Source organism: Pteropus vampyrus, unplaced genomic scaffold (assembly GCF_000151845.1).
Source record: "Pteropus vampyrus isolate Shadow unplaced genomic scaffold, Pvam_2.0 Scaffold324, whole genome shotgun sequence".
NCBI lineage: Eukaryota > Metazoa > Chordata > Mammalia > Chiroptera > Pteropodidae > Pteropus > Pteropus vampyrus.
The window spans coordinates 1,474,369-1,498,031 of NW_011889105.1; the positions used below are offsets into that span (position 1 = coordinate 1,474,369).

The 23,663-nt window shown below is 36.3% G+C and overlaps 1 protein-coding gene and 2 pseudogenes across 8 annotated transcripts in view; 2 read left to right on the plus strand and 1 right to left on the minus strand.

The window, feature by feature from the left end:
- TRPM6 (transient receptor potential cation channel subfamily M member 6) overlaps positions 1-23,663 on the plus strand; it is a 164,160-nt gene that overhangs the window by 121,331 nt on the left and 19,166 nt on the right. For all 8 annotated transcript variants that reach the window (XM_023521944.1, XM_023521943.1, XM_023521946.1 and 5 more), the window contains 8 exons: positions 1,620-1,813; positions 4,940-5,072; positions 11,006-12,147; positions 12,337-12,449; positions 14,262-14,385; positions 17,556-17,647; positions 19,156-19,214; positions 20,816-20,841. In XM_023521944.1, coding sequence (XP_023377712.1) covers positions 1,620-1,813; positions 4,940-5,072; positions 11,006-12,147; positions 12,337-12,449; positions 14,262-14,385; positions 17,556-17,647; positions 19,156-19,214; positions 20,816-20,841 — 1,883 coding nt within the window. The remainder of the gene's footprint in view (positions 1-1,619; positions 1,814-4,939; positions 5,073-11,005; positions 12,148-12,336; positions 12,450-14,261; positions 14,386-17,555; positions 17,648-19,155; positions 19,215-20,815; positions 20,842-23,663) is intronic.
- LOC111730628 lies at positions 3,175-3,293 on the minus strand (annotated as a pseudogene).
- LOC111730624 lies at positions 15,378-15,493 on the plus strand (annotated as a pseudogene).

Sequence of the window (23,663 nt, forward strand, 5' to 3'; positions counted from 1 at the left end):
TAGCCCGAGTATTTTATGAAGTTTAAAATTTATTGTTGTTTAGTTATTAAGGCTTCTGTTTTCCCAAATAATATTAAGAGAAGGGCATGTTATTTTTTTTTTCTTTTTTAAAAAATTATTTATTTTTAATGGCATGTGATTTTTTTTCCCCCAAAACATAAGTTGTCAAAAGAGAGGTTGAGAAATCCTCACAAAGACTAGTTTTCTTACTTTAGAGATGAATATGCTGAGGATCAGATGAGTGGAGAAACTCAAGAACTGACTACTTGTCCAGGGGCCATATCCAGATTCTTTATACCAATGAGTACAAAGAACCTCAAATACATGGTGAATACCGCCACCTTCTGGTAAACGGGCTATCATCACACTTGGAGTGGCAGTTGTACAGTAATCTGGTGGTTCTCAAACTTGATCATGCAGAACAATCCCGAGAGCTTGCTGAGGTACAGACTGCTATAATAGCCACGTCTAGAATTTCTAATTTGGTAGTTCTAGGTAGGACCCAAAAATTTTCATTTCTGACAAGTTTTTAGGTGATGCTGTTGCTGCTGGTTCTGTGACCACACTTTGAGAACTAGTTAAAACCTAGTCATCATATTTCCTTCACCCGCTTTATGGACTCTGTAAGATGTTCCCCCTCGTCTTATCCTAAGTTGGTTTTCTCCAGGATATTCTGGTTTCTTTATTATTATTCTAGTTTAGGGTTGCCTATATTTTTATTTTTCTAAATTTGACTGCCCTACTCAAGTATATCTGCCATCTTTCTCTAAAGAGACTCAACTTTATATTAGCCTAAGAAAATGTCCAACTTTAAGATGGACATTCCATCTTAAAATATTAAGATGACCCCCATCATGTTATAGACTTAAAGCCAAGTAGTTAAGGATGATATAGTGTTTTAGAATGTTGTATTATCCACCACAACTTCCATTTCAAGTTCTGTAATGTTAATATATTTATTGTATTACCTGCATATCATAATCGATGTAATTAAAGGAAAAAATCCAAAGTGGTCTACTAATAGAATTTACTTTAAAAAAAAAGTTAATTTAAATAATATATCTAGGTTCTAAATAGAAGCTCTGCTTTTTGGTTTATTTTAGGATGAGTTGATTCTTTTCCGTGTCTCTTCCTCTTCATTAATATCCTCTTGTTTGAGGGTTTTAACAAGGATTACACTAGCAGTTCTCACTTGTGACATTAGAAGAATCTCTTCATAAGACTGACATAGGAGAACCTTAAAGCTATTTACCATTAGTAATGAATCATAGACCAAAAAGAGCTTCTCGTGTGAGAAGAGATGGTGAACCAGGAGTAGTGTTAAGTTTCAGAGGGCAGTTTCTGTGCATTGCATTTAAAATGTTAGCATTTCCTTCTCTCTGATTGTAATTTCTACCATTTGCTTATTATTCTGACTAGCATATTTTATTGTAGGAAATGATTAATGTATTTTGTTTAGTAGAAGAAGAACCAATAATATTATGGATATTGTTTTTATTGGCTAACTGTTGGTAATGTTAGGTGAACCAATTATAAAAATTGGAAAATAAAGGAAAAAAATCTGTTATATTTCAAGATTCTGTATTAAAACATTGTCCCTCTCTTACTACAACTTACAGTAATGTTTATGTAGATATGAAGTCCATTTCAAATAAACTGTGGAAATACAACCGCTATCGTTATATCATGACCTACCATGAGAAGCTTTGGCTGCCTCCGCCTTTCATCCTGCTGAGCCACCTTGGTCTCTTCCTTCGCCGTCTTTGCCATCATCAAGCTCCAAATGACCAAGAAGAGGGGGATGTTGGATTAAGTAAGTTTTCTTTGGTGGGGCAGGAAGAAGAGAGTAAAGAATGGTGATCTAAGGTGAAGACACACTGGAACATTGTCAGTTAAATTCAGGGCACAGGATGGAAGGCTCTGGAAGTTAACTGACGGTAGAGTATCAGCTGAGAGCCTGGGTCTAAGTTAAATACATTGATCTCATTGTGTGGTCATAGTGCCTTTTGCTAAGATTAATTGATACTTTGAAAGAAAGGAATGGGTAGGAACAGAATCTCTGCTTGAGTGTGTAAAGGCTTTATGTCATCTGAAATGTCTGTCCTCTGCTCACATGGGAATTCCTCTGAATAACTCCCAGAGAATATTCACAGTGATCCATACTCATGTACACATTGTTGAAGATGGAATTACAGAAGGCGTTACAGAAGGCCTTGTGGTCTAAGGGAAATAGATAAGCAAGATTTTTGCTTAACTTATTAACTAGAGTCATAGTTCTCTGGTTCTCTAATCTAGTGAGTATGGAGGTGATTCTGAATGGATGTTTCACATCTTTAAGAACTTCAACTCAGGATACAGGATACAGAAAAGTAGATTCTATACCTATTTTGACATTATCCTAGTTCCTTTTGCTTACTCAGATCATGACTACATGATATGACTGTCATATTAATTGTCATATGAGAATATTCCTTTTTGTGATTTTGTAGATCTTCTGTGGTTCCACTCAAGCAATCCCACAATTGGTACTAGGCCCATTTCTAGGTAATTTCTAGATATAGTGGAAATAGGTAGCATAAATCCACAATTCTTTATTCCAATTTCTAATTCCAAAGTACCTCTGAAAATGGAGTGTTTTTTTTTTTTTTTCTTCAAAAGTGTGGAAAGACTCATTTGGGCAGAAGTGGCTTATGGGACTAATATGAAACTATTTATTCTCTTTATCCCACGTAATGTGAATATTCATTGATTTTGCTGCAGAAATAATGTGTTTGATTACAGGGGACTGCCCCCACCCTAGTTAAGGGTTTTACCCCATTTCTGGTGTATGCATTCTTTTACTTTTCTAACACTAGGGAAAAAAAAAAAAAGAAAACCTAAAACATTTGGTTCCAGAAGTTTCAAATAAAGGGGTGTGGGGTGTGCAGTATTTATACATTTTAGTGAGCCCTTAGGGGGACGCGTGTTAACTGCAAGATTGGCAGTGTAATATGCTTTTGCTCCTGGTAATTGACTATACAAAATATTTTTCTCCCGAGTCACTTTGGAGATTTATTTTTCTTTTTTATTTCTTCCTTCCCAAGAGATTGAGTCTTTTAAGGAAGCCGAATCACAACTGAAGTTAATTTATTTTTTAAGTTTCTTTTTCTTTCTTTCTTTTTTTTTTTTTTTTACTGCCTACAGCACCTGGTCTTCCTAGGAGGTCTCCCATCCAAGTACTAACCAGGTCCGATCCTGCTTAGCTTCCGAGATCAGAAGGGATGGGGCACGTTCAGGGTGGCATGGCGGTAGATTCTTTTATTTTCTTTCTTTCTTTCTTTCTTTTTTTTTTTTACTGAAGTTAACTTAAAGGCTTATTATTACACTGTAAATTTTAGGTTTCTAATAGAGCGCCATCCCAGGCATTGGCTGCAGAACTGTTGCAACCTAATAGCGGAGTGTGAACCATTTGGGAGATCTTGGAATAAACTAGGATTTGACCAGATTTCCTAAAACCATACCAAAGAACCTTTCTTGGGCTCACCTTGCTCTGGGCTTATGGGATGATTCGGGTATAAAATTCAAGTAAATTTTCTGTTTACCCTAGCTCTGGAAAATTTTTGAATTTTTGTGAGATTGTTTCCATTGAGGATAAAGACGTTTGCACACGGGGCAGCAGCACCACCTGGCGGGAAGTCCTAAGAATGCGCTACATGATACAAGCTGCACCTGTCACTAGAATTGTCACTGTGGATTGTTTGCTCTCAAGAATCCACGGAAGGTTCAAATCATGACAATTGTAAATTTTCTTGCTCATGGGGGATTCTTTAGTGTAAAGATTCACTTCAAGTTGGGGATATACTAGAATTTTTTTAGTATTTGAAAGAGTCTTCCACACCATAAAAACAAACCATTGTACACTTGAGTCGTGAACATATTTTATGGCTGAATATTGGTTTTTCTTTTTCTTTGCCATGTTTCTCAATTTAAAGTTAATATTTTTTTCTCTAATTTTATTGGACAATAGTGAAACATTTTCACTTTTAATAAATTCTGGAGAACTCTAATGGTTTTTTTCTCACCCTAATTTAAGTGAAATTATTGAAGGAAGAGAACTTTCTAATTTTACCCTTTTTGCAACACCATTTTTATATTTTCAAAGTATTGAAAACTTGCTCCAAAGATGTATTTTCCTGTTAGGTCAGGGTGAGGGCCAACGTGGTAGACTGACTGCTGAAGTTTGATGTAGAATTGCATTAGTTTCAAAATATCACCCAAACAATGTGTCTTTTAATGAGTTTAATAATAATTCTATTAGGAAAGGTGGATATCCTCAATTGGCTATTGACTGGTAATAATATGTCTTTTTTTTTTCTATAGAAGAACTTAGTGTACACAAACTGAGTAAAACAAGTTAAAACTTTCTTATATTTACCAGACTAATTTCAAAAGACTTTGACTTCTTTTAGCCTTGATTTTAACCTATATGTTATTCATTGTTATTTTGATAGATAAAACAGTTGGCAGGGGAAAAAAAGACAATCAGATTTTGGGGGTGTCAGAAGTAATACATGGACTTTTGACTGAGCAGTGGTCAGCGCCCCTAACTCCTACATTTTTCAAGGGTTGGCTGTATAGTGAATTTTTGTTAATGTGTAAAAACTTCCTAATCTATGAAAATATTGAAGAGAAAGTGTTTATTCCACATGAGTCATCTTCAAATTCCCAGGCCTGTTTACAGAACAAACAGGAAAGACCCAGACTGGTGTTTCCAGTTATTCCTACTGCTTCTCCATTAATGTTAGGAATATAGTCTGACGAGGCAGCAAAGTTTTATCATACAAGGTACAGTTTATCAGATTTCAACACAAATGGAAGAAAAGCCACTCAGACACTGTATCAGCTTCCTATTAAAGTTGAATAATGATTTTTTTTTTTTGTACCATACTTATTTCTATAGAACTCTACTTGAGTAACGAGGATCTGAAAAAACTTCATGATTTTGAAGAACAGTGTGTGGAAAAATATTTCCATGAGAAGATGGAAGGTCTGAATTGTAGTTGTGAGGAACGAATCAGAGTGACATCAGAAAGGTAAAAGATAATACGTATTTTCCACCCCCAAACCTGATTCTACTAGAATGTCTAAAAAGGTACAAAGATCTGCTTTCAAAACCCAGAGGATTGGGTTCTCTGAGATGTTCTTTAGTAGCATATAATATTCATGCTTATTGAGCATTTACTCTGTTCCAGTCACTCTTCTAGTTACTGGAGGTAAATGATAAATAAGAGACAAGAATCTCTAACTTCATTGGACTTAACATTCTTGTGTGTACATGTGGGGAGGCGTGAATGGGGACAAAAAAAAAAACACAAGGAAATGCGTAAAAGAAACATGTGATTTAATGTCAGGCAGTAAAAGAGCAATGAAGAAAAATAAAGTAGTGTAAAAGAATGGAAAACGATGGTGGCGAGGGGTCTGCCAGAGTTTGGAGTTGGGTTGGATTGTTTTGGGTAGCCTGGTGCAGGAAGGTCGATCTGAGGTGGTTGAGGAGGAGAGACCTGAGGGAGGTGTGCCAGGCAGACATGGTGGCATGGTGGCATGGTGCACCTGGCCAAAGAAGCAGCAAATCCATGTGCCCGGGGCAGTGAGTTGTGTCCAGGAGCAGCAGGCAGGCTCGGCGGAGGTCCAGTGTACTGTGCTGGTTGCATCAGGAGTCGTGAAGGTCTCAGCATGCCTCACCAGCAGTTGTGCAGTGGAGTTAATGGCCGAAATGGGTGAAGGGTAAAGGGAAGTGGAGACAGCAATTACAGACAGCTTTTGTGAGAAGTTTTATTGTGAAGGGAAGCAAGTGGGAATATGGGGACATGGTAAGATTCTTTTATTTTCTTTCCTGTGGAAGTAACAATAGAAATGTGGATGGTCCTGGAAATGACTCACCAGCAAGGGAGAAACTGCAGGAGCAGCAGGGAGGAGGAGGTCTGCTAAATTGAAGCCTCCGAGGGGGGTGAAGGGAGCAAGAGGCTGGGATTGAGTAAGGCAAGGGGATGCAGCTAGGGTGGGAACGCAGCTGTCATGTGATTTTGGAGGGAGAGAGGGCGGTGACTGCAGGGAGGCCATTCACAGGTTTGAGGAGAAAGGAGATGTATTGGAAAAAGTGAACATATTGAGAAACTGCAGTAGGATCAAAGTGATTGTGGATGTACTAAGAATTGTGGCTACATAACATTGCGGCATATGCCGATATGCATTTTTTAAAACACGGAACTGCTCTCTTAACTGGAAGCAAATTGACAGAAGTTAAATGTGTTCCTTCACTTTTGAATATACATGGACCTGACTATAAAATGTGATACCTAATTATGTATGTATTTTTCTGATGTCCAAATAGATAATGAATCCTTACATATGGCTTTATTTAAAACTGAATCGCATTTAGAACTTTCTAAATGGCTCACTCTGGGTATGTTATATTTCTGGACTTTTCTATTGATACCATATTTATGCAAGTATGTGTTTAGGTAGCTGATGGAATTTCAGATATTCAGAAAAAAATTGACTATCAAATAAAGATGCGTAAATCCACAAAAAAATTCTGTTTTACTTGAATAATATCTCTAGAGCAGAGCTCTATGAATTTCCTTTTTCCCTTTCACTCTTCCACACATTTTGCCTTTTTTTTTTTTTTTAATAGCTATGCTCATTGAGTCCTGGGGCCAGCTTGGTTCTTAGTTTAGAGTCTTAGTTTAGTATGAAACATACCCAGATAGGAGTTTACAGAACCGGGGTGAAATCCCGCTTCTGCCGCCTGCTAGCTGTATGTACTTGGGCAAATTTACTCTGGGCCTTAGTCTTTTTATCTGTAAAGTGGATGTGAAAATAGACCTACCTCTTAGAGTTCTTGTGAAGATTACATGAAAGATATAGGTGAACTATGTGGCAGAGTGCTGGTAGATAGTGAGGGTGCAGAGAAATTTATTAGTACGTATAAAGAAGCTCCCCAAATTTTGAGTATAATTTCTTTTTCAATGCAAATCTGTTCCAAACCTTAAGAAAAGGGGAATAAACAGATAAGATGGGATCAACATAACCCCTCCCACCCTAAGATTATGAACAATGTCATGGAGAACCTCTTATTTTACACTGTAAGAATTTTAGGTGGTCACTGATATGAACAGATTTACCCTCTAGGCAGATTCTTTCATTTACAGTGTGGGTTTGAGGAGTCAGAACTGGAACTAAGGAGACCACCTGAGGCATTTGGAGGGATACCATCATTCAGACCATAGAAGAGGGGATGAATAAAGACATGCTTAGAAAGGACAATCCATGAGGTGAGTTAGGGACTAGATGTGGAGCTAAGGGAGAGGATGGAGTCCAAGATGACTCTCAGATCTACAGCAGGGGTGATTAGGTGAAAGGTGGCACTGCCAAGGTAAAGAATGTACAAAAGGCATGGGGTGGGCAGGAAGCAATAAGGTTTAGATTTGTCGCCTCTGAGATTCTTCTGGCACATTTAGCCAGAAATATTTTGAAAGCTGTAGATGTGTGAATCTGAAGCCATGGGCCAAAGTTTGAATTGGACAAGGTGATTTGGGAGCCATCTTCTTACTGTAAAAAAACAAAACAAAACAAAACAAAACAAAACAAAACTATGACAGAGGAAGTGATTATGTCCAAATAGAGTGAGGAAGCTCAGTGGTCTGAAGGTATAACCCTGAGAGGCGCCAACACCTATATAATGGACCAAGGAAGAGGAACTCATGGAGAAGACTAAAATAAATTAATAAGAGGATTATAAGGAAAACTAGAAGAAGGTAGTATTATGGGTAAAGAGAATATAGAATGCAAACTTGAGAACCAGACATTTACAAGCATTAATTCAATATTAATAATAATAACACCTAACACCATTAATCATCACAGGCTATTAAATTTCTCTTGAATAGTTTTTGGGGGATTCGAATAGAGAATTAAAAGGTAGATAGTATGTAGCTTCTGAAAAATATTCTAGATGTTTTTAAGGGCTCTAGAATTTGATTATGAAGTTCTAATTTAACGTCAAAAACATAATCAATTAATGTTCCCTTTCGATAGAGGTATTTTACCAGCCCTCTTTTTACATGATTATTCTTTTTGAGGTCTTTCTGGGGACCTCACAAATGAGGTATGGGAGGGAGGGAAGAATAGTTTTCTGAGGTAATTGAGCAGTCATTTGAAGAGGGGGGGAAAGGAGATTAGGAGGATATTTTCATGTTTGCCTACCTTTAAAGAAGAGATCACCTACGTCCTTATAAAGTTAAGTGAATTGTAAAAGTGGAAAGAGAAAACATATTAAGGCTGTTTTATAGCTTACTTTCTTTATTTGAAATGCTGGCTACATTTTGACCTAGTAGTAAGCCAGCATTTTCCTTTCTGCTCTGTGGAGTAAGATGTTAATTAGGTGTTTCTTCATACTTAGCATGTTTGGGTACGTTGTATCTGGGAAATGCTATATTTTTTTAAAAAGTTCAAAGATTTTAACCTCAAGTGCATGGTGACACAGTAGAGAGTTATAGTTTGAGCAGGTCATATTATTATTAGGCTGTGAAGCCTTATTTAGGAACATTTATAACTAAACACCTCCCGGTACGGAAAACATTGATGTAATTCATTTAACACTTCACAGGACTCTAAGATTCCCCAAAAGAACTTAGCCTAGATCCCTGGTGAGTTGCTGAGAGGTGCTGGGGTGCAGAGGTTAATGCCACTGAACATGGAGTCCTACTGTCTCGGTCTGAAGCCTCACTTTATCACTGACCACATGACTGGCCATGTGACCTAACCTCTTTTCATGAAAGGGTTAATAGTAATGCTTACCTTGTAGAGCTGTTATGTGGATTAAATAAAATAATAACGTACAGCCTTTGTAAAATGCCTGGCACGTAGTGAGCACTCAGTGAATATTATAATTATCATGATGATTATAATTATACTTGTTATAATCATTTTAAAATATATTCTCCCAAGGCCCACAGTAAAACAATAACCATCCTGGTGTTCCCTGCACCTTTAAACCTTGCACAGAGGAAACTAAAATTATGAGAATTTATTTAACATGTGAGGATGGCTGAAAGGCTAGATTAAATTAATGTAGTTGGTGGTCCTGGAATATAATTAAAGTATGTTTCACAGGACATAATGCTTTAGAAGATAAGTGCCTATAAAAGCAAGAAGACTGGATTTGAGGGTGACCAGGTTATTTGTCTAACAGGTCTTTATTGTAGCATGTCACCTGTTGCTGTGAATAGTTGCTGGTTTCTATTGTATCCATTTGATGTGACTGCTGCTAATGGAACTTAATGAGTCTCCATTACTGCTGTTCAGATTGTACTGTTTTGAATTAGATGAAACAGTGCACTAGATGGAGAGGCTCTAATTAAGCATATTTGGAAGGGAATATACATGTATTTTATGCTCTTTCTCTCGTCAGCCTTGCCAATTCTAGTTTTGCAAGTTCCAGAAGGTCAGGAAACATTTATTAAGCCTCCATAGAGTTCTAGAAGTTGAATTCTACAGCAGATGCCTGAAAGAGATGGTTCTACCCACATACACTATAACACAAATGGAAAATACCACCCTCTTTATTATTTAATTCCTGTGTGCAAAGTTCCCAGAAAGAGGAAATAGATTTCTCAATCCATGTGACTTGAGGGGATCTCAAGAGAGAGGATGTCTAACACTATTTTGGGAAGTGCTTGCTACAGATGAGTGCTAAACTCTTCATGCTTCTCCCAGCCCCCACAATATGACTGGGGATCATTTTTTATTTCTGCATATGGTGCTATCAGCCATTAAACTGTCAGATAGATTTCCTTCCCTGCTGTTTTTTACTTTATTCCCATTTATCAAAGATTTTCATGTTGTGAAATTGGGAAGTATACTCTTTACTTCAAATGAAAGAATAAAATGGGGAAGAAAAGACAGAAAAAACAATGTTATAAGCCAGAGCCCACTGTGAAATTTTGGTCCTTTTACATTTAAGTCTTCTATATATTTTTAGTTAAAATGATACAAGTTTGTATTTTGCTTATCTATTTCCTCTAGATATCAAAACAAAAACATTTCTTCAAATAATTAAACATTCTGTGTAAGCATTTTTTAACTTTTATTTTTTCTCTACTTAAAAGTTTTATACCGAATTTAAAAGTATACAATGCAGAACATAACGGACATCATATATACCCAAAGGAAATGACTATTTACAATATAAGTATGATTTTTAATAGCTTCATAATATTCTACCTCATAATGTAAATAATATCTGTATGCTTTAGCATAGTGAAATTCTAGCCTTTTTATATTAATGTTGCCTAATTGAATGTCCCTATGTTGCATCCTTGTCTCCTTAATGAGATTGAATACTTTACCGTTTCCTTATCTTTCCTTTCGTATTTTATCTTTAGTGAATTGTCTGTTCATGTCCCTTGGAGTCTTTATGATTTTTTTCTGCAATAATTTGTAAAAGCTTTTGATTTATCAAGGTATTCAAACATCTCATTATATTTGTTAGAATAATTTCCAACTTATTTTTTGTTTTAAAACTTTGTATTTTATGCATATGAGTTTATTTTTATGTCAGCAAATCTGATTTATTGCATTTGCTGTTAAGCTTAGATAGCTGTATTAGTTTCCTAGGGTTTCCATAACAAAGTACCAAAAACTGAGTGTGTTAGAAGTCTAAAATCAAAATGTTGGCAGGGCCATGCTTTCTCTGATCACTCTAGAGGAGAATGCTTCCTTACTTCATTAGCTTCTGGTGTTTGCTAGCAATCCTTGGCTTATAGGTGCATCACTCCATTCATAGTGCAGTCTTCTCCCTGTGTATCTTTACATCATCTTCCTTCTGTGTCTAAATTTCCTCTTTGTGTAAAGATACCAGTCATATTGGCTTAGGGCCTGTCCTAATGACCTTATTTTAACTTAATTGCCTCTTTAAAGACTATTTCCAAATGTTTATTGTTTTTTTCCCTTCTTTCACCATTAGGGTTACAGAGATGTACTTCCAACTGAAAGAAATGAATGAAAAGGTATCTTTTATAAAGGACTCCTTACTGTCTTTGGACAGCCAGGTGGGACACCTACAGGACCTCTCTGCCCTGACAGTGGATACTCTAAAAGTCCTTTCTGCTGTTGACACCTTACAAGAGGATGAGGCTCTCCTGGCCAACAGAAAACATTCTACTTACCAAAAACTTCCCCACAGCTGGAGCAATGCCATCTGTGCAGAGGTTCTAGGCAACACAGAGATCTCTGGAGAGAAGAAACACCAGTATTATAGCACACCCCCTTCTTTGCTGCGGAGCCTGGCCAGAGGCCAGCATCCCCCAAGAGTGCAGAGGGGACCCCTTCTTGAGGTTACAGACAGTCAGAGAGAAACTTCAAATATAAGAAATGACCAGGAAGAGCGAGAAACAGAAAATAGTGTAGTTGCTTCTGGGGTATCTCTTGACAGGCAAGTATACCCAAAGTATGGCAAATTTCTTCTGGTCCCTTCTTATCTAAAGCAAGTTCCTTTTTCTGCAGAAACTGACCTGCCTCTGTCCAGACCATCTGTAGAAGCAGGTACAGGTGTGCTGGCAACTGAACAGGTCATCCAGAGTGAGAGCCATGTTCATCTGACTTGGCAGACCCCAGTCGTCTCAGATAAGGGCTCAGTGGCTGAACCCAAGCAGCAGTACGAGCCAGTTGTTCAAATACCACCCAGACAAAACAGGGGAGACCAAGATCTGCCCACTGTGATTTGTGCACCTGCACCTGTGAAAGTGACCTCCTTCCTTTCCCAAACCAAGAGCACGCGAACTGGAGGTGGATATGTGAACTGGGCATTTTCAGAAGGTGATGAAACCGATGTGTTTAGCGTCAAGAGAAAATGGCAAACCTGCTTGGCCTCCACTTGTAACAGTGACTCTCGTCAGAGTGGGCAATGCCAGAGGCAGACCCGGGGCAGATCCCTATCTGATAACTCAGCAGAATTGGCCCAAAGTAGTGGCTGCTCAGAGGTGGGACCAGGGCTGCAGCCAGACACATCCTTTTGGATCAATCCTCTCCACAGAGACAGGGCCTTCATTAGGAGCCATAGTTTGAGATTTCACAAAGAGGAGAAATTGAAGATCTGTAAGATTAAAAGTAAGAAGTAAATATTTTTTTTTTTATAAAAAAACTTAAATTATTTGCATTGTTGTTATTATTATTTTTTTAATTCTATGGCTTTTGACTGCATTCTCATTCTCTCCATTCTCTCAGTCCTTTCTATAAAACAAACTGGTTCTTCCTGTACCATCCTCAGCTTTCTCCTGTGAACCATTTCCCTTACAGATCTTTCAAGATCCTCAGAGACAGGGCAGTCAGTGTGGATCAGAGAGAAAATGCTAACCAAGGAGAAGAAATCGTCGAAGAAAAAGAAGAAAACACAAGGACTACAGGTGCCAGTAAGTGTCTTTTATGTTTTTGGCAATTGAAGTAGTAGCTACTCTTTGTTTGTTTTCTCTTTATTCTGAAGTGCCACGTACACAAAATAACTTCATACTGGAAATGTCTGGTTTATGTATCAGGGTGATGCTGGGCTTATTGACTGAGGTGGGAAGTGTTCCCTCTTCAGTTTTCTGGATGAGTTTGTATAGAATCGATATTATTTCAACCTTAATTATTTGGTAGAATTAACCAGTGAAACCGTCTTTGTAAAAAAGTTTTTAACTACACATTCAATTTTTGTAATAGATATAGAGCTTTTCAGGTTATCTGATTCTTCTTAAGTGAACTTTGTAACTTTCAAGGAATCTGTCCATTTCATCTAAGTTGTTGAATTTATTGGCATAAAGTGTTTATAGTATTATATTATCTTTTTATCATTTGTGAAATCTGTAGTGACATCACTTCTCTTATTACTAATATTTTAAATTTGTGTTCTTTTTTTTTTACGCCCAGTTTGGCTACAGATTTATCTGTTTTATTGATCTTTTCAAAGAAACAACTCTTGGTTTCATTAATTTTTCTTTGAGTTCTATTTCATTGATTTCTGCTCTTATCTTTATTATTTCCTTTGTTCTGTTAACTTTGAGTTTAAGGTGCTCTTTTTTTTTTTCTAGTTTGTCAAGATAGAAGCTTTGGTCATTGATCTGAGACTTTTTTCTCTTCTAATACAGGCATTTAGTGCTATCAGTTTCCCGCTAATCATTGTTTTAGCTATATCCTACAAATTTCAATATATTATGTTTTCATTTTCATTTAGTGAATCTTTTTATTTATTGTTAGGAAGCCTTAGATCTGAGTTAGCTATTCTACAAAACTTCACCTCTCATGATCTTAATGCCTGGCTTTACTTTTCTATATATTTCTATCCTATATATATATTTCTGTATAATAATCTTGACACTTTTTTTTAAGGCAGCTCGGTTCTTTTTAGAATGAGAATTAGAAGCAAAGAGATAAATATCAAGACAATGATGTGAAATCACCTTTTGGGGGAGAGATTTAGCTTGATAAAGAAGGCTCTTCTTTTAGAGAAAATGCCATGAGTTGTGAGAATCCATGAAATATGAATTTAAATAGATTTAGTTTTTGGACTCATTAAAATGGCCAGAGTTCAACTAGGAATTGCAACTGAGCTCAAGTGCTGATAACTTGCATTTTCTTATTGGTTTATAGTTTATGAATGTACCCCATTTCTTTTCTGCTTCTGGGAAGTACATATGGCACCATTTTATTGGCTATCTATTATTTTAATGATGAAGGGAATGGGACTCATAGACATTAAGTAATTTACTCAAGTTCATACAGCTTCTAAGTGACAGAGCTAGAATTCTAGCACAAGTTCTTTGGGATCCAAGCCTTACATTCTTTTTTTCTCTTTATACCAATGGTTCACAAATTTTGATCTCCTGTCAGCATGGAAACTTTAACTAGAGTCAAATTCTCCCTCCTCTCAAACCTATTGAGTCACAGATTCTGGGAGTGGGACCCGGAGATCTGTGGTTTAACACAGCCCGGGGTGATTCTGATGCACACTCAAGTTTGAGAAACCCTGCTTTCCACTCTGATTCTCAATTATGACTATGAGAAGAAAAGTCACATAGATGCTTGTGAGGTGCCAGCATGTGTGATGGGGGTTCAAAGCTTCTTAGGTGATTGCAATGTGCAGCCAGTGTTACTAACTACTGCTCTTCATCACGGTACCTCTATTACTGTGACTCAGTGTTTTCAGATTAATGTCACCATGTTACAAAGAGTATTTTTCTCTCCAGGTCATAACAGTGAATGCCTGCTGTCAAAGCGACCAATCAAATTCAGAGCCAAGAGAAAATAACGTCTTAGAGGAAGAGGAGTGCAGGAAGAACTGGCTGACGGTGTCCAAATTTAGTCAGTTAAGTATGTAACGGTCTGCATGCTTGGGTCCCCAAAACTCTGGTAGAGTCTCCTTAGACCATGGTCTTTAGAACACTGGTGATCCTTGCTGTTCTTTCAAGTGGAGATGAGAGAATGAGAGAGTGAGAATACCCTTTTAGGAAAATATCTCTCTTCTAATTTTAGTTTTTATGAAAGGGACAAAATTTTCATTTGTTTAATGGAATAGTTGTTAGGATCTAGAACAGAAAAATTAAGATTTAGATAGTATTTAAATTCAGAGTTGTTGAATCAGGCTCAGTTTTCCTTTAGTCTCATTTATAGGGGTTTGCCTAATTTTATAGTCCTAAGGTTCATGTGACATTGATGTGTACACTTAAACAGAGCTCAGTGGATTGAGTTGAGGTGATTGTTTAGTACTGCCAACAAATAGTGTTTATTTAATGAGCAAGTATCCCTTAAACCTAATTATAATGGCGCACGTGGAGGATGGAAGATGGGTTGACCAGCTAAAAATGAAGAGTATGATCTAGATGTAGAATGTGAAATAAGCCTGGACAGGTAAGATGAGGGCAGGTTATGAACAGAATTGAGAACAATGATCAGAACCTTGAACTTCTTGCATTAGATAATAAGAGAATTTATTAATTTTTAAACAGAAGGGACTATGTGGTTAAGGACTCATGAAGATTAAAATTATTTGAAATACCAAACTTAAGGTACAAATAGACATGGTATTGTAATCTATGTTATTACGCTTCTTTAAAACCTGCTTGCTATGATTGGTGGTTTCCAACCATGGGCAATGGCCAGAGACGCTGCTAAATGTCCTGCAGTTCGTGGGCAGCCCTGCCCCCTAACAAGGAGCTATCAGCCTAAAATGTCAATGTCAGGGTTGATAAAACCTGATTTACATTTTAAAAATACTGGATGTGGTTCCGTAGTGTAGCAGTTAGCACATCTGCTTTATATGCAGAATGTCCTGGGTTCATGCTGCAGTGGAGCCACAGTCCATGGTCTACGGCTATGCCACCCTGAACAAGCCCGATGTCTGATCTCAGAAGCTAAGCAGGATCGGGCCTCATTAGTACTTGGATGGGAGACCACCTAGGAAGACCAGGTGCTGTAGGCATAAATAATAATAAGTAATAAAAAATAAAAATAAATAAAAATACTCAATTGTCTGTTAAATCACTGAGACTCAAGTGGGCTCTAAGCTGAAAGGAACTTTATAAATTAAATTATTCGGAACACCCTCAATTTACAGATACGGTTTGAGAGCTTAGTCATCTTTCCTTGAATCACACAGTTTAATAGAGCCCATAATTTTGAATAAATCAAATATACACAAAGATATAATTCTAGCACCAATTTAAATGTATCCATTTTATTAATGTATATTTATATTACGTATAATATATTTTTTAAATTGTGTGATATTTAAATTATTATAGATCTTTTTTTTAAACAAACAGTTTTTAATGGGCTTGTGGGTATTCAATATGGCTATCACGCCCCTTACCCCTCATTCTCAGTCAAGGCTCAATACAAAGAGAGAAGACAGAAAGGCCCATCTCCCTATTTTTCCCTGACAAATACCTATTTGCATACTTTAAAAAATTCTAGACAGAGGGTTGGTTTTCTAGTTTAGTGCATATCTAGGGACAAACTGCAATCCTCCACAGTATATATCATTCTTAAATTAAGTCCCCCCCCCGTTTTTTTTTTTTTTACTGAGATATAATTGACATATAATATTGGGTAAATTTCAGGTGTACAATATAATGTAATGATTTCGTATATAAAATGATTACTACAACAAATTAATTAACATCCATCACTACATGTAGTTATAACTTCTTTTTTCTTGTGATGGAAACTTTTAGGATTTATGCTCTTAGCAACTTCGAAATGTGCAATATAATATTGTTAATTATACTCACCACATGGTTCATTACACCCCAGGACTTATTTATCTTATAAGTGTAAGTTTGTACCTCTTGACTACCTTCATCCATTTAACCCACCCCCGTCTCCCTAAATTATTTAAATTCTTTCCAATGAATTTCAAACAGAGAAAGATGGGAGTGGCAGGAGGAGTCTGGGAAAGAATCTCATTTAGTATGATAATCAGAAAGAGAAGACCTAGGCACAAAGTCCAGGTGCCTGGCTAATCTGAGGAGGCAAAGAAGCCCAATATCTTCCTTGAAGCACATCCTGAGTTGAGAACCATTTTTTTTTTTTTAAAAGACCTGTTCAAGTCATACTAATTGAAAAAGAATTTTTTAAAAAATATAGGCTTGAGGATAGGGAGCTCACTTGTCAGTTAGCTCTCTTTAAACATAAGTAAAGTTCTGAGAAAATTAACAATGAAAAAGAAAAGTGTATTTCTAACTTTTCCTATAGGTATATTACTTTAATTATAATACTGTGCTATCATTGCAACCATAATTGTCATAATTTCATGATATTACAAAAAATATCATATATGAAATTTTGTGGTTTTCCAATAGATTTTTTGGTACTTCCTGTATACTTCCCCTCACTCCCCCCGCTCCCCAGCATAAAATCATTAGCAAAAAAAACCTTATCTCCTATGTGTAGTCAGGGGCTATTAATAAGTATTATTCTCAGAATTGATTCAAGCACTGTATGCTAGTGATTCTGTAGGTACCACATATAAAAAATAATAATAACAAGGATTTTTGTCATCTTTTTAAGGAAACCCATTTTCTGGCATTCCTTTCTATCTTTCTTTTGTTTTTGCTTTTAAAAAGTAATTTCAAGTAGTCTACTATGATGCTTGATGCACTGGTTCAGGAAGGATTCCTAACAATTAGGAACTAAAATTTCACATATTTTAAATAAAGCAAGGACAAGAGGGTGCAGGGGGAGGTGTTGTTTTATGGGAGGACAGGTTATGGATATTTTAATTCTTGACTTTGATAGAGAAGTATGAATTGTTATAAATGTAAAGGTAACTTGGAGAATAAAAATAGTATAGAATACTATTAGAATAAAAACTTTCAACTAGAAAAACGAACAAAAGAATCTTGGTAAAACTTGCTAAAAAGAGAAAGAAACTATATTTAAACTGAGATGAGTGCACTGTGTTCAGGTCTTTCTATTTGGGAACTGATTTGAATGCAACACATTTTCATGTATTCTCTAATTTTATTCCTTCTTTTAACAAGGTCTAGCACCTACTATATATCAGAAGATGAAAACTAAAGAAATCGAATGGCATGCTGTACAAGTCAGTAGTTATCTAAAGCAGTCTCAAGAGGTAAAAACTTTTTATTTGATACTTTTTAAAAAAAGTCATGCACACAGTCCTTCTCTAACTTCTTAACTGTGTCCATTTTACTTTGATGTCCCTTAATTTGCTTCTACATATTACATTTAAATCTTTACTTTGAATATTTGCTCAATTTGTTTCACACTCCTCTACTTTATTCTTTCCTTGTTGTTCTTTATGTAATTTATCTATTCACTCAATAATTTATCCTGAGTATTTTTAGAATGAAAGAAAGAATCCAGGAATTTTTGAAACTGTTTTCAAATATATGAAGCTGCCATGTGGAAGTAAAATAAGATATTTTTAATTTATTTTAAGAGGTACAGCTAGAATCAACATATAGAAGCTACTGGGAGACAGATTTCAGCCTAATTTGAGGAAGAATTTTTAGCAAGTAGAGCTTTCCAAGGATGGAATAGTTTATTTCTGGAAGTACTAAGTTCCTCACTTAGTATGGTTAGTCAAACAGGCTGAGCAAACCTCTTTGCAGATGTGTTGGAGGGGAATTGGGCATTGCAGGGTAAAGGACCCTCAGTGTTTCTCCAACACTGAGGTTCTCCGATTTTGCAGTCTGTTTTTCTTACCATCTACAAAAATGTGCCTGTTTTACTGCCATCCACTATGTGGGAAGTGTGATCTAGTTAGACTAACCCAGGAAGTCTAATTTTGGTTTGGTTTGAACATTGTCTGTGTGAACTTGGGAACTATCTACACATAACCTGTATGAACGTATGCTAACAACCTCAAATGTTCTTGTAGGAATGTAACCTGTGAAAAGTTTTGAAAATAATATGTAAAACAGCTTGAAAGTAATTGGAGGCAGGGACCTGTCTGCCCTGTCAAATCCTGGCTCTGCCACTTTTTAGATTTCAAAGCCATGTATGTCAATTAACCTATGAGCTTCAGTAGCTGTATCTCTAAGTTGGGACTAATGCTATTCTTACGAGACTATTGATAGCGGGTAACAAAAATAACATCAATGGAAATGCCTAGAGTAATGCCTGGAATGTACTAGGTTTTGAGAAATAATGGTTGAATCTAAATAGGGGATAGAAAGAAATAATTTCAAAGTAAAGTTATTCTAAGTAATCAACTGAAACAATAATCTCCTGATGATAGACATAATAATGTAATGATTGATGTTTCCCGTCCACGATGACCATCATTTCTTCTTTTATGTCATTAACTGACTTTATATGTTCACTCCGATTTCTGTAAAAACCTTTATATATTACATTTTCTCTTCGATGTTCCTATAAAAATAATTCCATTCTGTTAAAGTCCGTCAATATGTTGAATTGTTCTGATTTTGTATTAACGTTATGCATCTTTTTAGCCTAGGCTTAGTAAGTTTAGTAGAAGAAAAATATTGAGCTAGACGAAGGGGAAAGAAAAGAACTATACCCTTTAAGTAGTGTGTTTTGCAAATGTATTACTGGAAACTTGGGATGGGAGAATGTTGGGTGAACGTATAATGACCTTTCCTTTTTGCTCAGGATCTGAGTAAAAACTCTCTGTGGAATTCCCAGAGCACCAACCTCGGTAGGAACTACCTGTAAGTATTTCTAAATGTCTTTAAGCATCTTTGACTTTTGTGTCTGTTTGTTCGTTTGTTTTAACCTGATTGAGAACACAGGTTTAATTGGTTTATAAAAAGCAGGGAGAAAAAAAATGTTTCCAATGACAATATTTTTCTTTTTTCAGCAAGAATGAAAATTGTTTATTCTCCAAGTTTTCCTGTTTCTGGCAATAAGACCTCATTTCAGTGCCTTTTAAGAACACGATGAAACATCTACTACTACAGCAAATTAAGCATTTGTCTTTCCAGTGTCAAAAAAGTGCACATGGAATAATGTCTTTTCTGATAGATAAGATTATGAAATTTGCATTAAAGAGTAGAAATGAAGTTGTCTTGCTGAAAGAAAAATACTTAGAGTGAAGACTTGATTAAGTATTTTCTTTAGTTTTTAAAATAATTCTTGCTGAAAAAAATTTTTTCTTTTTGTTTATGAAGTTGATCTTTTTTAATTTTTGGTTTCTTTTTATCATCCTAAGTGTTCGTCAAGGCAGTAACTTTGAGAACAATGGAGACAGGAAGGAAGATAGGGATATAGAGAGAGGGAGGAGATAGAGAACTCACATAGTTGTAAACTTGAGTATCCTCCTGGAATTTTATTTATTCAGAGAAATAAAATTTGAAAACCAATCTAGCAAAGACTATTTTATTTTGTTTGTAGTGTTTACTGGACTTTTCCAGTTATATCATCAAATTAGCTATCCATACAGCCATAGGAGCAGAATTCAAAACCATCTACTCTACAAAGGGCCAGTTGAGAGCAAGCAGGTGGAATGTGACTTTCAGTTTGCAGACAGCTCCATTAGAGGTGACCTTTTTTTCTGGAGCTTTCCTCAAAATTTCTCTGTGCAAGCCTGCCTCTAGACTTAAAGTGCACATGAATTTCTTCTCCCAAAGGTTCAGTAGTTTGCGCTCATGCAGAGTAGTGGGTCATTGCAGCATGAAATTAAACAATAATTGTAATTGTACTTTCTTCCCTAAGGACCTTAAATACTGGAGATATTCTTTGAACGCATTTATTTAAACTTGCCTGTGGCCACTTGCGCACTTGAGCAGGGCAAGTAACAGTTTAAAGAGAGCTAATTTCAGCCTGTGAACGTTTAGGGGCCAAGTGGGCTAATGAAACTGATTTGTAGGCTTGTCTAGAGACATACACAGACTAATTTGTAGACATCTGCTTTGCATAGTTCAGGAACCCTTTAGTTTAATTGATCTAGAACAACACAAACACAGTTAAATCTTATATATGTTGTGTGATCACATAGCTAATTAAAACCAAAACCAACAACTGCTTTTCAGTTAGCTTAGGGCATACACAGTAAATGAATTACATGCATATCTGGTACTCATTTTTCTATGAAAATAATCATTTGGCTATAAACTATTTCTCTATTGATAAAGATAGGGATCAGATATAACTGATATTTTCCAAGAGATACACATACACACACACACACACACACACACACACACACACACATATACATATAGACTCTGCAATGTTACTGTTTCACATACTTTTCCTTTCTTTGATCATTGAAAAAATTAAAGCATTATCTAAACTTTAATTTTTCAAACAGGTTGAGAAGTTCAAATGGAGTTGGAAGTAAGTTTTTATATTTAAACATTTTATTTTTATTGTTTCATTTTATTAATGATAAGGTTTACTCTTCTGCTGGGATTTTTGTAGTTCTTGAAATTCTACGATTTTCGGCTACTATGCAAAGTAGAAAGGTTAGTAGACAAGTAGAATGTTGACTGTCTTTCTCCAGGTAAATCAGGACTGATGTTTAGTTTAAAATTTTTTGAATTACCTGTTTTTGTCTGTGATTTTCTAGTTTTCTCCATAAGGGTATAACCACTGAGCTGACTTAGGCACTTTAACTACTCTTACTGTCACTTTTTTACATCTTGCTCATTAGGAGCCATTCATAAGATTGCACATGAATACTTTTTCCTTTGTAATTTCAGTAGGACTCTGCCCTAAAGAGCTAAGTTGGGCTGAACCATTTGAGACAGCCTAGTTAAGCGACTCTGAGTAACGACGCTCCAACTTCACCACAATCTACCAGCTCTGTTCCACAGTCCTGATCCTTGATGTAGATTGGACACCTTCTCTTCTACGATTGTGTTTCACCCTACTTACTGGGTTTTCAGTACCTCCTTTGCAGTTAATTTATTCTCTTCTACCTACAAAGAAATTTAAGTAATTTTCTATACAAAAGAAGAAAATAATATTTTTCTGGATTTTACCTAGCTTTCACACTGTCACTCCTGTCCTTCACCTCCAAATTAATTGAGAAAGTATTCACATTTGATCATTAGCCCATGGTGTCTGTCTCTACCATTCTACTGAACTCCATTCCAACTGCTAAGTCACATGACCTCTTTTTAGTACTCATCAAATTGGTGGCCTTTGACTTTGACTATATTATCTATTTTTAAAGTTTTTGCGAGACTCTTCTTCCCTGGCTATTCTTCTATTTCTTTGTTGACTAACTCTTGTTCTCTCTGGTAGCTTCTTCTTCCTTTTCTCAAGCTGTCAATCTTCATTATTCATAGTGCCTTTCCCACACCACTGCTCTTAGCTATCAACTTTGCCTTTGGACAAAATGTTCCACTTCCTTTCTCCTCCTCAGGAAATGGCAACTCCCTCTGTCCAGTTGCTGAGGCCAAATCTTGTAATCACATTTTCTCGTATCCCTACATCTCACCCATCAGTAAGTCCTTCAAAATATATCAAGACTGTGATCACTTTGCTACCTCCACATACCACTCTTCATTGCTTTCCTGGATTATAGGATGACCACCAAACTATTGCTCTTTGTCTATTTCCAGAGGGCAGCGAGACTAACCCTTTAAACTGAAAGTCAAATCGAGTCACTTTTCTGTTCAAATGGCATTGCATCACAGTCTGTAAAAGCAGAGTCCAAACGCCGTCTGCGAGGGCCTATTAGTCAGCTTCCTTTTCCCCAACTCTCTAACTTTATTTTCTCTCAGCACAATGCACTCTGGCCATACTCTCCTTAAAACAGCAAGTGTGGTCCTTCCTTAGGGCATTTGCACTTACTGTTACCGCTGCCTGGAATGATGTTCGTTTATCCACAAGACATATGACTCTCCTCCTCTCTTTCTTCATATCTATGCTCAAATTTCACCTTATCAAAGAGGTCCTGTCTAGTCACTCTATATAAAACAGTAACCTCCCTGTTCCCCATATTTTCTAATCCTCTTAACTTGATATATAAGTAATGTGCTGTATCCATTACATATTTACTTGTTAGTTTATTTATTTTCTATTTCTCTTTACTAGAACACACCAAAGACTTTATCTGTGTTCATTACTGCTCTTTCTCTTAAGCATAGACCAGTGTCTGGTACATAGCAGGTGTTCAATACATGTGTTGAACAAATGTGAACAAGATCTCATAGCTCTTTAAGTGATAAAGCCAGGATTGAAATTCAGCTTTTTCACTCTTAGATGCCCATACTCTTTAAATATTTCCTATTATTTGTCTATGAAGTTTCCATAGCTTTTGTAATACCTCTATTATGTACCTCTATTATTAGCATACTATACTGTGATTATAGTTTACACGTCTTTCTCTCGAAGTATTTCATATTTGCTGTTCTCTAGGTTGGGAGACATATCTTACATCTGTGACACTTAGCATGACCTATAGTGGGAACTGAATACTTTTTTTATTGTCATGATTAAATGAACTCAGAAAGAAAAAGTCTTTTCTGCTGATCCTACTTTTTACCAAGCACCCCCAAAGGAAGAGATTTTTGTTCCTTTCCTTATCCAGCAATAAGAAGCCAGAGAGATCTATGAAAAGGGGCTCATTATGCTGCTTAGTCTACTAGGTATAAAGCAGTTACCACTATGAGACTGAAATTCTCTACTTTAATTTTGATTTTATGAAATGGCAAAACTGTTGCAAAGAATTTCTCTGGAGCCTTTTAATTTAGGACTTGAGCACATAGAGGAGAACCAGTTAAACCTGCAGGAGGTGTTCCCAACACACAGTCCTTCTGTAACCAAATAAATCCCTTGATTTCATCTCTACCCACTCCTTTGTTTCTGATATATACCTCTTAATATGTTTTCTTCATTTTGTTGTCATTTTAGGTCAGTGAAGTAGTCTGCTAATAACTTTGTATTAATAATGTCTTTATATGGGTACTGCATCTTGGTAGGGAGCTCGGAGAATTGTGCTTCTGGGATGTCATGAAGTGTGATGGGCAGCTGAGTGCCTTTTGCAACCCAGAGGTGTAATTGGTTCAGATGAAATACATCTTTGAGGCTAATATTACCTGTCTTTCTTCAATTCCCTATATAAATATGTTGGGAGATATTGCATTGATGATTGGAAGCTGTCAGGATACCATGCTCAATAATGTGGTTAAAGGATATTAGGCAATCTT